This window comes from Trichosurus vulpecula, chromosome X (assembly GCF_011100635.1).
Source record: "Trichosurus vulpecula isolate mTriVul1 chromosome X, mTriVul1.pri, whole genome shotgun sequence".
NCBI lineage: Eukaryota > Metazoa > Chordata > Mammalia > Diprotodontia > Phalangeridae > Trichosurus > Trichosurus vulpecula.
Window position 1 is genome coordinate 52,274,396 of NC_050582.1, and position 13,497 is coordinate 52,287,892.

Here is a 13,497-nt window from a genome sequence, read left to right on the forward strand (position 1 = left end):
TCGATATTTAGGGAAAACCAACTCTGAGAGGTTGAAAAGATATCAGATCATGGAGATCATTTAGTAGAACCGTCTCATTTTACAGATGAGGAAACTGAGGCCAGAAAGGTTCAATTCAGTTTAACATTCATTTTTAAATGAACAAAAATAGATTTTCTCCCACCTACCCCACCTTCACCATTAGAAAAACAAAGAAAAAACTAGCGGTCTGAAGCGGCTAGGCAATATTTGTTCAGCAGTTTCCCATTACGTCTTGTGGGGCCAAGTCTAACTAGTATAATCGTTTATTGGAGCATTTCATGTTTCTGCACTTGCTCTTGGATGCCAATAAACTTTAAAGGTTGTCCCATATCTGATACTCACATTTTCTATAGACTGTGGTTGGTTGTTGTCCTTCTTTCTCGAAGAGGACCAAAATGACATCACCATGCTGGAGTCCAGTCTCAATGTATCCGACTATGGCTGATCAGACCAATACGAGCTTGGAATGCTCTACCACTGGTCGGACACAAATAGCCCATGTGAACATTTGGGGTAGATTCTCTAAATTTCGGCATCCTGCATTTCCTTTGAGCTGTTTCAATTCTGCTTTGCTTGTAGAGCATAGCGCCTTCTTTGACACGGGCACACCATGCTGGGTGGTCCTGTGCCAGTGTCTCCCCTGTCACAAATCAATTCCAGAGTTGGTTGGGGAACCCATTACTCCCATTAGTGGAAACTGAGACATAAGCCATACATAAACTTTATCCAGATTTCCCTGGAGTTTAACTCTGCATTAGTTAACTCTGAGTTTAATTTCTGGCTTTCCTGGAGGGTCAAAAGCAAGGTCTATCATTCAATGAGACTGTATTTTACTTTGCCTCTTCTGAATGTCTGGGTATCAAGCCCAATAAAAGTAAGGCCCTGGGGAAAGGGGACATCTTAGATTGTGAGGAAGATCTGAGGCCCCATTCATTGAAAGGGTCCAGTCCCTTTAATAAATGGTTAGTGGCTTGGAGCCCTGCCTCAGTAGTTTTTCTTACAGATTGAATAATTTTGGACCCCACAATAGGGTCCAATGGAAGGGCAGGATAGAGTGGGCTAGGGACACAGGAAGGATTATGGAGTTGAGATTAGGGAGTGGTGGCCAGGAAAAGGAGCTCTGGCCCAGGCAGTGGGCCCCATCCCAGGGACCCTCACCAGAGCCATGTCACAGAAGCAGTGGCAATGTTGATTTATTAATCCCTGAGAAGAAGTAAAGGGAAGGGAGAGGCGGGAAGAAAAAGGGAAAAGAGGGAAGAGATGGGCAGATGATGAATTCTGGGTCCTGCCTGATGCTCAAGGCAGGGGTTGGAGGTGTGATTTGTCCAAGATTAAGGAAGGGATCGTTAGAGTCCTGTGGCTTGGCTGGTTAGAAAGAGATAATGTCGGAAGTGCTTGTCCTTTTAGCCTCAACTTGGTCAGCTAACTCTGACCCAGGGTTCATCTTAACATTGAAGAAATCCCAGGGGGAAGGAGGTGGCAGCTAAGGAGGGTGTTTGGTACTGGATGACTGGCCAGTCTGGAGGACATGGAAAGACTCCATGGCCTGCCCAATGGTTGAGACAACCCTTAGTGCGGTGACTTGTCCAAGGCAGAATTTGAACTCAAATCCTCTTCCTCCAGAGTCAGTGTTCTTTCCACTATTAACGTGCTATGGTTGCTAACTCAGGACAAACTGCAACCTAGATCTTTGGGATAAAGGACCCTTCAGGGGGTTTAGTGGCGTGACTGCCACCATCACCCACAGCCAAGGGAAGTAACTTGTTTCTGCACTATTAGCACTGAACATAGGAGGCAGCTGGATAGTTCAGGGGGTAGAGTACTAAGCCTGCAGTCAAGAAGATCTGAGTTCAAATCCAGCCTCAGACATTCACTAGCTGTGTGACCCCAGGCAAGTCACTTAAGTTTTGTTTGCCTTAATACACTGGAGAAGGAAATGGCAAACCACTTGAGCATCTTTGCCTAAGAAAACACCATGGACAGTATAGTCCACGGGGTCACTAAGAGTTGGACATGACTGAATGACAACAAAGCACTGAATGTGTGTTCTTCTCTGGTCATCTGTCCGCTCCCTTTGAAGACTTGGTTCCAGTTCCCTCCAGACATCTTCAAGGCTCCATGAACAAGAGGATTCTTCTCCTGGGATGGGCCTTGCCACCAGCCCAGGGGTCACTGACAACAAGGGTCATTGACTTTTCAGTATCCAGAGATGGTCGTTAGAGACCTGGGATGCAATGCTGCACTCCCAATCCTACTACTGCATACAACTTGCCTTGTTCTCCATTCAGGCAAAGGGCTATTCTCTAGTATCAAGGGAACAGAACGGATAGAACGGTACAGGTTCTTCGCCCAAATTCTGGAGTGTCACAACAATTTCTCTTTGATAATTAGAATCTATCACTCCAGCCAATACATGTATTCCCTGAGGTGCTAATCCTGGTTTAGGTAATATCCGTTCAAAGTGATTAGTAGGGATTCTCATACATATCCCAGTAGAGGTTTTTCTTATCTCTTTTCTATCCAACCTAAAGTTCTCTATAGAATGTAAATCATATCCTGCTGAACCAGGTATTCCTGGACACGGTGGTGGGACATCTTCCCTCACAGTTCAATACTCAATATTTTGAATCTCACATGTTTGCTGTTTTCTTATCTAACTTAGAGTTGGGAAGAACTGGGTTCAAATCTGCCTCTGATATTTATTAGCTATGAGACCGTGGGAAATTCCTTAGACTTTTCTGAGCCTTAACTTTTCCATCTGAAAAGGCGGGGGTGGAAGAATAAGTATTTATTAAGAGCTTACAATGTGCCAGGTAATATGCTAAGTGCTTTATAGATACTACCTCATTTTAACCTCCTAACAACCCTGAGAGGTAGGTGCTACTATGACCTCTACTTTATTAGGTGAGGAAACTAAGGCAGAGAGGTTGAGTAACTTACTCAGTCACACAGCCAGTAAGTATCTGAGGTTGGACTTAAAATTCAGATTTTTCCAACTCCATGCCCCGTGCCTTATCTACTGTGCCACCTAGCAACTTAAAAAAAAAAATGAGATGTCTATAGAGCATTGGACTTTGGACTCAAGTTCTGTAAAGTCGAAATACCACTACTTGTCCCATATACTTGATAAAGATATCTGTCTAGAAGCAGTATGGCCAAATGGAAAGTGTGCAAGACACCTGGGTTTGCCCGTTGGCCCTGATGCTTACTAGCTGTGTGGCCATGGGCGAGTCATTTTCCCTCTATGTGGTCTGGCTTCCTCGTCTGTAAAACTACAGTAACACATCAGAGTTGCTGGAAGAAAAGTGTCTCAAGTTTACCACACTTTCGAGAGACCAATTTTACTTGATAGATCAGTTTCATATACAATCTTCTTCTTCTGCTCATCTTTGTATATTGAAATGGTTTTGTTTGTTGATGTTTATAAAATTCAGAATAAAAAGAGTGACTTTAAAACTTCAAACACTAGAGATCGTGAGCTGACATTAATCTAGTATTTTAACAACCAAACATGAAGTATAGGTTGTATTATAATCAAGTCTGAATTTATTATCCTGGGAGAATCATTTTCAAAGGCTGGCCTCATTCTCCTCCCCCAGACAGCAGGCCTTTCTGCCCTCCTAACACTGGGCCCTGTCTAAACTCCAGAAGAGAAATCTAGGGCTCTGAGGCTCCCCCATATGTGTTTTCATCAAGCTCTTCTTGTTAGGCCAAGGGCTCCCTGAGAACTCTCCTTGGAATTTCTTAAGATGGCAAAAACACATTCACACCACTGATTCTTGGCCATGGTGATAAAACCTCAGGGAGCAAAGTCTGACCATATTCTCCCTTCTATTGGTCTCACTCCACCTGATGTCACGAAAGATGACAGCACGTTTAGGCCTGAAGCACCTTGGGTATTCGATTTCTTTGGAACTTATAATCAGGCCAAATTTTCAACTGAATTTTTAAGGAGTAAGGAGGAAATGAGGGTTGGCCTTAGAAACAAGACAACCTGGGTTTAAACCCGCCTCTGACATATCCTTGTTGTGAGGCTCTGGGTGAGTCACCTAACTTGTTTCCCTAAAACCATAAGCTGTAGAGCTAATGGTGGACTTCACTGGTAGAGGGAATTTCCCTACCCAGAATTCCCTATACCAATGAATTCACAGATGTGGCCCAACAAAAGGGGGCAGAAATAGGATTTTGTTTTTTAATTTACTATAGTGCTGACACACCCCCTTGGAGCATGCTCCCCTTTACACTTGCTAGTTTTTTTCTGGTTACTTTCAGCAAGAAACCCAGCATTGTAACTTTCACATCTTTCCTCACTCCATACTATTTTCAATCAACATAATCAGTAGCTGTTGTTGCTTATCTTCTTGAAAAGTTACCTTTTAAATGTCAAAAGTCTTTTAAATGGGCACTATGGAAAACTTACAAAATGAAGGCCTTCTGCCTGGAGGGAACTTAATTTTTAAAAAATCCTCTGCCTTCAGGAAGACAATGATCTTTCAAAGAAATATGGAAAACTTAAGTTACAGCCTCTGACAAAATACAAGCTCTATCCCTTAATCAATGTTCACTGTGAAATCCACAGCCATTTCTTAGGCCTCTTGGTTTAAGCTACTAGTTGGTGGACAACACTAAATAGCCCACCTACAAATGCTGGCATTGACTCGAAAGGCGCAGATAACACTAACAATTTATGTTGGATGGCCTGCCACAATTGGACTGGCCCTTATCATTTACTCAGGGATGAATCTCTGAAATCTGCAGTCCTTTTCTTGCCCTCTGGAGTCCCTGAAGCTGTCTGCCACTGACTGTTTGGCTCAAACTGCTAAAAGATGTCTTTGATTTGCTTTCCCTTTCCTAAGGCTCCATGCCTGAACTCAATGCCCAAGTTCCTGGATATGTCTATATAAAAGAAAAAGAGGAAGGGGTGTGGGGTTTGAATGCAAAAAAAACACCTGCTCTCTGGGTAGTCATTTTCTTTAATGTGCACCAGATAACATCTTGTATATGTGTTCTGCAATTACGAAGATGAGCATCATGCAGCCACTTATATATCTTCGATTATGTTCTCCAACCCCTAAAAAAGTTTAAAGGGGAAAAGAAAAGAAATGTGAATCCCACCGGCTCTGATGAGAGGTCAGCATTTCTTACTTCTAGCTCTTTCTACAAAGCACCCATCACTCTCTGCTTGCATTTATATTGATGTAAAAACCAGACAGTTATAATTTAAACATATACATTATCACACATGATTAACATGTCATATAGTTTTGAAAATCATAGACCCTGCCTATTTCCAAAAGGACTTGTAGCACCTTTCAGATGGATATATGATAAGTGATGAAAGAAAAGCACCCTGGCACAGTGGGCAGAGAGCTGGCCTCAGAGCCAGGAAGATCTGAGTTTGAGTCCCACCTCAGCCGTTTATCTGCTAAAGGGCATGATCTGAATCACTTTCTCCCTGCAGAATCTTTTCAGTCATGGCAGATACATTCAATTAATCTGTACATTTATTCCAAGTCACGAGAAGCAGCTTTAGGCTTAGTACTGCTGAAAAAATAAGTGATCTGACAATTAAATCATAGCCATTGGCAAAAAAAAACAACCTACCTAACAATTATTTACTATTTAAAACATTCATCCTAGTCTCTCTTCTCTATGGCACATCAGATCTCTGGGATTTGTCCAGAACTGAAAAATAAGAGAGCTGGAAGGGACCTGAGCCATGTAGCCTAAGTCATACTCCAAAGGAATCTCCACAATAACATAATGGACAAGTGGTCTTCATCCAGCCTTGGCTTGAAGACCACCAAGGAAGGGGAACTCATTACATCTGGAGGCAGTCCATTACACTCTGGGACAGCTCAAATTGTCAGAAGAGTTCCTATCTCCTCACCTAAACTGGCTTGTTTGCACCCCCCCCCCCCATTGCAGCTAGTTCCACCTTCTGAAGCCACACAGGACAAGGCCAATTCTGCTTCCATGTGACAGACGGCCCAAGCTTTGCCTTCTCTGAGCTAAACACTGCCTGTGGTTGGCAGAGCCTTCCACAGTTACACATACAAGCTGCTACCTCAGTCACTGACTAATAGACTAAAGACTCCCCTGCAGGTGACCATCATTGAGAATAGATCACTGTTAACAATTATTTCAACTGTACACCATGGCTTAGTTTAGGCACACGCCTCCCAGAAAAACAGAATCAAGATATGTTTATGTAGCATTCGTGTATGTTCTTTCCATGTGATTCCTCCAACAGCCCTGTGAGGTAGGCAGTGGGTGTATTACTAGTCCCAATCTGCTATGGTGGGAACTGAAGTTCAAAGAGGAAAAGAAAAAACTTGCATGGTACAGCCACTAAATGTGAGTCAAGCCTTGAGCCCAACTCTCTGAAATCTAAGGCCAGGATTCTTCTAAATGCATACTGGGCAGCCTTTTCTTTAAATCAGATTTGAGCCTACATCTTCCTTAGTTTTCATTCTTCACTCTGTTACTAAAGTTCTTATAAAAGTATCAAAGCTACGCTGAAGGTGGAGGAGTTTGGTCTTTTAAATGGTGTTAAGGACTGTTAAGGGGTTCCTTGAACTTGTCTTTTTGAGTCACCATATTTTCCAAAAATACTGGACCCACAGCATGTAGGAAGCCCTGACGGTGTCAAGGATGAACAACCCTCCCCCCCCCCCACAACTGACATAATTTGTTGTTTGGATCCCAAAGTGGACTCCCTGTGTGTCCTTGGGAGTCAAGAGAGGCACCAGTCAGGCTGGGAAATTGCTTGTGCAGCTGGGACTCTTGTAGATAAGCAGACCATCCCATTTTCACAGTCTAGCGGTTCCCAAGGGAATAGGATGTGGCTTTTGCATAGCCTTGCTCCTCCCTTTCAGGAGGGGTTTTGTCCTTTTCCCACCTTTACTGCACTTTTCCCCACCCTTCTAGGTGAAGATTTCTGATACCTCCTCCTTCCTTTGTCCTGCAGTGATAAATATGAAAAATAAAAATATAGATTGTGAACTCTTTGGGTTCCACCCACACATTCATTTCTCTTGTAATAAACCTGGTTTTCACCTGTTTCACGAAGTTGTGATTCCCTGTTGACAACTTTGGCACCTGGTAACAACATCAGGCTACTGAGATACTGCTTTCTGAGGAATTTCACAGTGCATCTTGGACAGAACTGCAAGCAGCAAACTATCTCACCTGGGTACCATGAAATCACAAGTCATAGTTTCCAGGGCCATTCAATCAACTGAAAGATCCCTCCAGAGTATGCCACTTTCAAAATGAACCCAACCCACCAATTTGGACATAGGGCTAGCAGAACAAATTTTACCTTAGCCTTGTAATGACGAGAGAATCCAGAGATCCTCCTGTCCCTTTCCAATAGAGCCCACTGGTATCGATTACGGGCAATTCTCTTTTCCTACAAAGATAACAATGTCATTATACTGCGCTTCAAATGGCTCAGAAATTAGAAAGTAGAAAGCACACACTATTACGCAGCTCAAACAAAAGAAGCGGGAGCATGGGTGAAGCCCAGGAAAACCCAGGTTACTAAACTTCCAAATTAACAGGCTGAGAGCATAAAGGGTATGCGAAGAGGGGATGGAAATTTGGAGTCAAAGATCTAATGATTTAATCCATAGAACTCACTTTATATATAGTAGCATCTATTTTATATATATATATATGTGTGTGTGTGTTTGTGTGTGTATATATGTATAGTAGCATACATAATAGAGATGTAACATTAACAATAGCTAACATTTAACTGTGCTAGGCACTGTGCTAAGCACTTTACACATATCTTATTTGATTCTCACAACAACCCTGGGTGCTAGGTGCTATTATCCTCATTCTACATACAGACAAGGAAACTGAGGCAAACACAGGATCCTATACGTGACCCTCGCCAATATCCCTTCCCCTCCCGGGCCTCAGTACGGGTGGGACTCGAAGCCTCAGAGCCAGCTCGAGCTCGATCTCTGGGTCCTTTCTCCAGACTCGAGCCGCCCACAGGCTAAAGGCTCGAGGGCTGTAACCGCCAGGAAGGTCAGAGACGCTCTGCAAGCCCAGAGCGACACAAGGGGACCGCCTCCGGGTCCCAGCTCGGGTTTGCGGGGTCGCTGACCGGCAACCGGGCCCTACCTTGCCCCCATTGCTGTACTTCTGGATGAGAGCGGTGCTAATTCCCGGGATCGTCAGGCATACGCTCATAACGGCCAGGCCCGGGAGAATTTCGAACCACATCTCGAGAAAAAACTCCCGGGCACACACAGCTAGCAACTGCGGATACAACTCCGGGCGCGGGGTTAAGGTGACTGGGGTCACTTCCCGTCCCAGAAGCCCCCGCGCCGCCACGCCCCTAAGCGGCATCCAATCAGCACCCTCGCCGTGGTCCCGCCCGCCAGTCTACGCTTTCCCGACAGGAAGTGACGTAGGCTCCCGGTAGTAAGTAATTGGAGTCTCGGAACTTCTCTGTCTTAGAGAGATCGAGATGGCGGACGAGTTGGAGTCCGCGCCTCCGGCTGCACCGGTGTGCACCCTCCTTTTCAAGAAGTCGAACCGTAAGAGCAGCGCTGGTCGCCGGAAACGGCCCGCCTTCGACAAGCCGCCTGGGGGAGGCGGCAGCAGTAGCAGCAGCAGCGATGAGGGCAACGTGGTGGTCCGGCGGGAGAAGAGGCGCCTGGTCCCCAACCCCATGATCCAGAAGACGCGCGGCAGCTGCCGGGAGAGGAAGGCGCCCGCCTCTTACAGCGGCGCCAGCAGCGGCGGCGACGACGAGAGCGAGCCTTCGTCCGCCGTGAGCGTCGTCTATAAATCCACACGCTCGGCCAAGCCCGTGGGTCCCGAGGACATGGGCGCCACCGCAGTCTACGAGCTGGACACGGAGAAAGAGCACGATGCGCAAGCCATCTTCGAGCGCAGCCAGAAGATCCAAGAGGAGCTACGAGGCAAAGAGGATGACAAGATCTATCGGGGTATCAACAATTACCAAAAGTACGTGAAACCCAAGGACACGTCCATGGGCAACGCTTCATCTGGCATGGTGAGAAAGGGGCCCATCCGAGCGCCCGAACATCTGCGCGCCACGGTGCGCTGGGATTATCAGCCCGACATCTGCAAGGACTACAAGGAGACAGGCTTCTGCGGCTTCGGAGACAGCTGCAAGTTCCTCCACGACCGCTCAGACTACAAGCACGGCTGGCAGATCGAGCGCGAGCTCGACGAGGGTCGTTACGGGGGCATCGACGAAGACAACTACGAAGTAAGCAGCGACGACGAGGACCTGCCTTTCAAGTGCTTCATTTGTCGCCAGTCTTTCCGTAACCCCGTGGTGACCAAGTGCAAGCATTATTTCTGTGAGAGCTGCGCCCTCAGTCACTTCCGCACCTCACAACGCTGCTACGTCTGTGACCAGCAGACCAACGGGGTTTTCAATCCAGCCAAGGACCTGATAGCCAAACTAGAAAAACACCAGGCAGAGGGGAAGGGGGTCACCTCCGACCCCATAGAAAGCTCAGATGAAGGTGTAACCCCCATTACTTAAACCTAGTGAAATGGTAACAATAAAATCTCTCAAACGTAAATGAGTGGAAATTTCTGACTCAAGCGTCGCCGGGGGGGGGGGGGGGGGGGAGGGGGGGAGGGGGGAGCGACAGACGGTGGGATGGGGAACAATGGGGAGGTTTGGATTGCTTGGTACCCATTCTGGCTAAACTGGGATAGGGTGGGGGAGACTTGGATTGCCTGGTATCCATGAGGTACCAGACTAAACTGGGACGGGGAGGGGGGAATAGGAAGGAGGGAAGGCTTGGGTTGCTTAGTACCCATTCTGACTAAACTGGGATGGGGAAGGGGGGATAGAAAGGAGGGAAGGCTTGGATTGCTTGGTACTCATTCTGGCTAAACTGGGGTGGGGGTGGAGAATGGGGAGGTTTAAATTGCCTGGTATCCCCGGGTTACCAAGCCAACCTGGGAGGAGTAGTGGGGTAGGCTTGGATTGCCTGATACCCAGGATTCAAAGTAATCTGCTACCTGGCTAATGTGCCAGAAGGATGTGGGGTACACTTTGAAAGAGCTCAAGGGTGTCATAATGAATGAATGAAACATTTATTTAAAAACTACTATGTAGAAAGCATTAAGCACTAGGGACACAAAGAGAAAAGACAGTCAATAGAGGAGACAACACCTGAAAGGTTTCAGCTGCAAGTCCAAAGATAAAGTCCCATGGTCCTTAGGGTGCAGCAGCAGCAAAGCTGATGGTAATGTAATAAAGGCTTTTGTCCTGTTTCTTGGCTAAGGCCCTCCATACTGAGACATCTCTAGGATCATAGATATAGAGTTGAAAGGGACCTCAGAGGCCATTTACTCCAACCCTGTCCTTTTATAGAAGAGGAAACTGGAGCACAGGGACATTATGTGACTTGCCCATAATAGGTAATAGCTATCAGAGGCAGTATTTTAGCTTCTATCCACTCTACATACTCCTTCTTTAGAAGTAGGGTGGGTATAGAAGTGTGCTGCCTTCTTTAATGAACTAATGAATGAATAAATGTTAAGTACCTGCTAAGTGCTGGAGGTAAAATACCAAACCTAGGCAGTCTGCCCTCTAAGGTGTTAGGTATTAAAGGTATTAATTAATTAAAGGTATTAAACCATTGCTCTCTGACACCTTTGCTTCAAAAATACTTGAGACTCTCCTTTCACTATCAACAGTAAATATTGAGCATACCCAGTTGTCTTAGTGTTAGGTTCTCCTGAAGGTCCTGACCGATTCAATTAGGGAGACAGGTTTGGGAAACTTGTGAACATCCCTTTTGAGTTGTAAACTTCCAGCCTGAAAGGTCTTCTCTTTTCTTTGTAACCTTGATGAATGTGGCCTGACTGATTAGCATTTAATCTTGTTACATTAGGTGACTGGTATTCATTCCCATTGCTGGATTGGTACAGATTCTTACAGTGTACAGAACTACTAGCCAACTGTTGACAGTGACTCCTTTTGGAAGTGATGTTGCTTATGGAGGTGGTGAAAGATTAAGTCAGGCTATAAGGTCCTCTAAGTACAACTAATAGATTAGAATCAACATTTTTTTTTTCTAAACAAATGACTGTCAAGTCTATTTCTCTAGCCCTAACCTTAGTGACAGTCATACATCTGCCAGTTGCCTACTAAACATTTTTACTTAAATTTATCATTCAGCAGCATCAAACTGAAGATTTGTTTCCTAAAAGGAAACAATTCATCTTCCCAAATTAATCTTTTTTTGTTTTTGTTTTTTTAATTTATTTAATATATTTAGTTTTCAGCACTGATTTTCACAAGAGTTTGAATTACAAATTTCCTCCCCATTTCTACCCTCCCCCCCCACTCCAAGATGGCATATATTCTGGTTGCCCTGTTCCCCAGTCAGCCCTCCCTTCTGTCACCCCACTCCCCTCCCATCCCCTTTTCCCTTCCTTTCTTGTAGGGCAAGATACATTTCTAGGCCCCATTGCCTGTGTATCTTATTTTCTAGTTGCATGCAAAAACTTTTTTTTTTGTTTTTGAACATCTGTTTTTAAAACTTTGAGTTCCAAATTCTCTCCCCTCTTCCCTTCCCACCCACCCTCCCTAAGAAGGCAAGCAATTCAACGTAGGCCACATTCATATCATTATGTATAACCCTTCCACAATACTCATGTTGTGAAAGACTCACTATATTTTGCTCCTTCCTAACCTATCCCCCTTTATTGAATTTTCTCCCTTGACCCTGTCCCTTTTCAAAAGTGTTTGTTTTTGATTACCTCCACCCCCATCTGCCCTCCCTTCTATCATCCCCCCTTTTTTTATCTTCTTCCTCCTTCTTTCCTGTGGGGTAAGATACTCAATTGAGTGTGTATGGTATTCCCTCCTCAGGTCAAATCCGATGAGAGCAAGATTCACTCATTCCCCCTCACCTGCCTTCTCTTCTCTCCCTACAGAACTGCTTTTTCTTGCCACTTTTATTCGAGATAATTTACCCCATTCTATCTCTCCCTTTCTCCCTCTCTCAATATAGTCCTCTCTCATCCCTTAGTTTGATTTTATTTCTTTTAAATATCCAGCTCTGTGCAAGAAAGACCTCACCCAGCAACCATCCAGGCCGTCCTGGGCTGGAGCCCTGCTTCCCTCTGCTATTTTGTGGGTTCTGCAGTTCTAGAATTGGTTCAGAGCCATTACTGACAAAGCCCAACAGCAAGAGATAGAAAGAGAAATTCCATTCAAAGTTACTGAAGGCACTATAAAATATTTGGGAGTCTATTTGCCAAGACAAACCCAGGGCCTATATGAACATAACTATGAAACACTTTTCACGCGAATAAAATCAGATCTAAATAAATGGAGAAATATCAGTTGCTCATGGTTAGGCCGAGCTAATATAATAAAAATGACAATTCTACCTAAATTAATCTATCTATTCAGTGCCATACCAATTGAACTACCAAAAAATTTTTTTACTGAGCTGGACAAAATAATAACAAAATTCATTTGGAAAAACAAGAGGTCTAGAGTATCTAGGATATTAATGAAAAGACATGCTAGAGATGGTGGCTTAGCCACACCAGATATTAAACTGTACTACACAGCAGCAGTCATCAAAACTGCCTGGTACTGGTTAAGAAACAGGGGTGTGGATCAGTGGAATAGGATAGGTACACAAGTAGGTGAAATCAACAAGTTTAGCAATCTACTCTTTGATAAACCCAAAGAGGCCAGTTTCTGGGCTAATAATTCACTATTTCACAAAAACTGTTGGGAAAATTGGAAAATGGTAGGGCAAAAACTGGGCATAGACCAATATCTTACACCATATACCAAAATAAAGTCAAAATGGGTTCATGATTTAGGAGTAAAAGTTGATACTCTAAGTAATTTGGGAAAGCAAGGAATAGTTTACTTATCAGATTTGTGGAAAAGTAAAGAATTCATGACCCAACAAGAGATAGAGAGCATTACAAAATGCAAATGGATAATTTTGATTATGTCAAATTGAAATGTTTTTGTACAAAAAAAGCCAATGCAACAAGAATTAGGAGGGAAGCAGAAAATTGGGAGAAAATCTTTGCAACTAGTATCTCTGATAAAGGCCTCATCTCTAAAATATACAGGGAGCTGAGCCAAATATATAGGAATACAAGCCATTCCCCAATTGAGAAATGGTCAAAGGATATGAACAGGCAGTTTTCAGAGGAAGAAATTAAAGCTATCTACAGGCATATGGAAAAATGCTCTGGATCGCTGCTGATTAGAGAAATGCAAATCAAAACAACTCTTAGATACCACATCTCTCCTGTCAGATTGGCTAAAATAACAAATCGGGAGAATGATAAATGCTGGAAAGGGAAATTGGAACATTGTTGCATTGCTGGTGGAGTTGCGAGCTGATCCAGCCATTTTGGAGGGCGGTTTGGAACTATGCCCAAAGGGCTATAGAAATGTTCATACCCTTTGACCCAGCAATA

General features: G+C 44.4%; 2 protein-coding genes across 2 annotated transcripts; one reads left to right on the plus strand and one right to left on the minus strand.

Moving 5' to 3' along the window:
- Nucleotides 1-4,974: 4,974 nt before the first annotated feature.
- Nucleotides 4,975-8,356, minus strand: NDUFA1 (NADH:ubiquinone oxidoreductase subunit A1). The gene is made up of 3 exons (XM_036740145.1): nt 8,161-8,356; nt 7,346-7,435; nt 4,975-5,092 (listed from the first exon to the last, which is right to left on the minus strand). Exons 1-3 carry the CDS (start codon nt 8,260-8,262, stop codon nt 5,063-5,065), a joined length of 222 nt encoding a protein of 73 aa, XP_036596040.1. The 5' UTR covers nt 8,263-8,356; the 3' UTR covers nt 4,975-5,062.
- Nucleotides 8,357-8,503: 147 nt separating this feature from the next.
- Nucleotides 8,504-9,602, plus strand: RNF113A (ring finger protein 113A). The gene has a single exon (XM_036740095.1). The coding sequence runs from the start codon at nt 8,510-8,512 to the stop codon at nt 9,560-9,562; it is 1,053 nt and encodes a 350-aa protein (XP_036595990.1). The 5' UTR covers nt 8,504-8,509; the 3' UTR covers nt 9,563-9,602.
- Nucleotides 9,603-13,497: the final 3,895 nt, after the last annotated feature.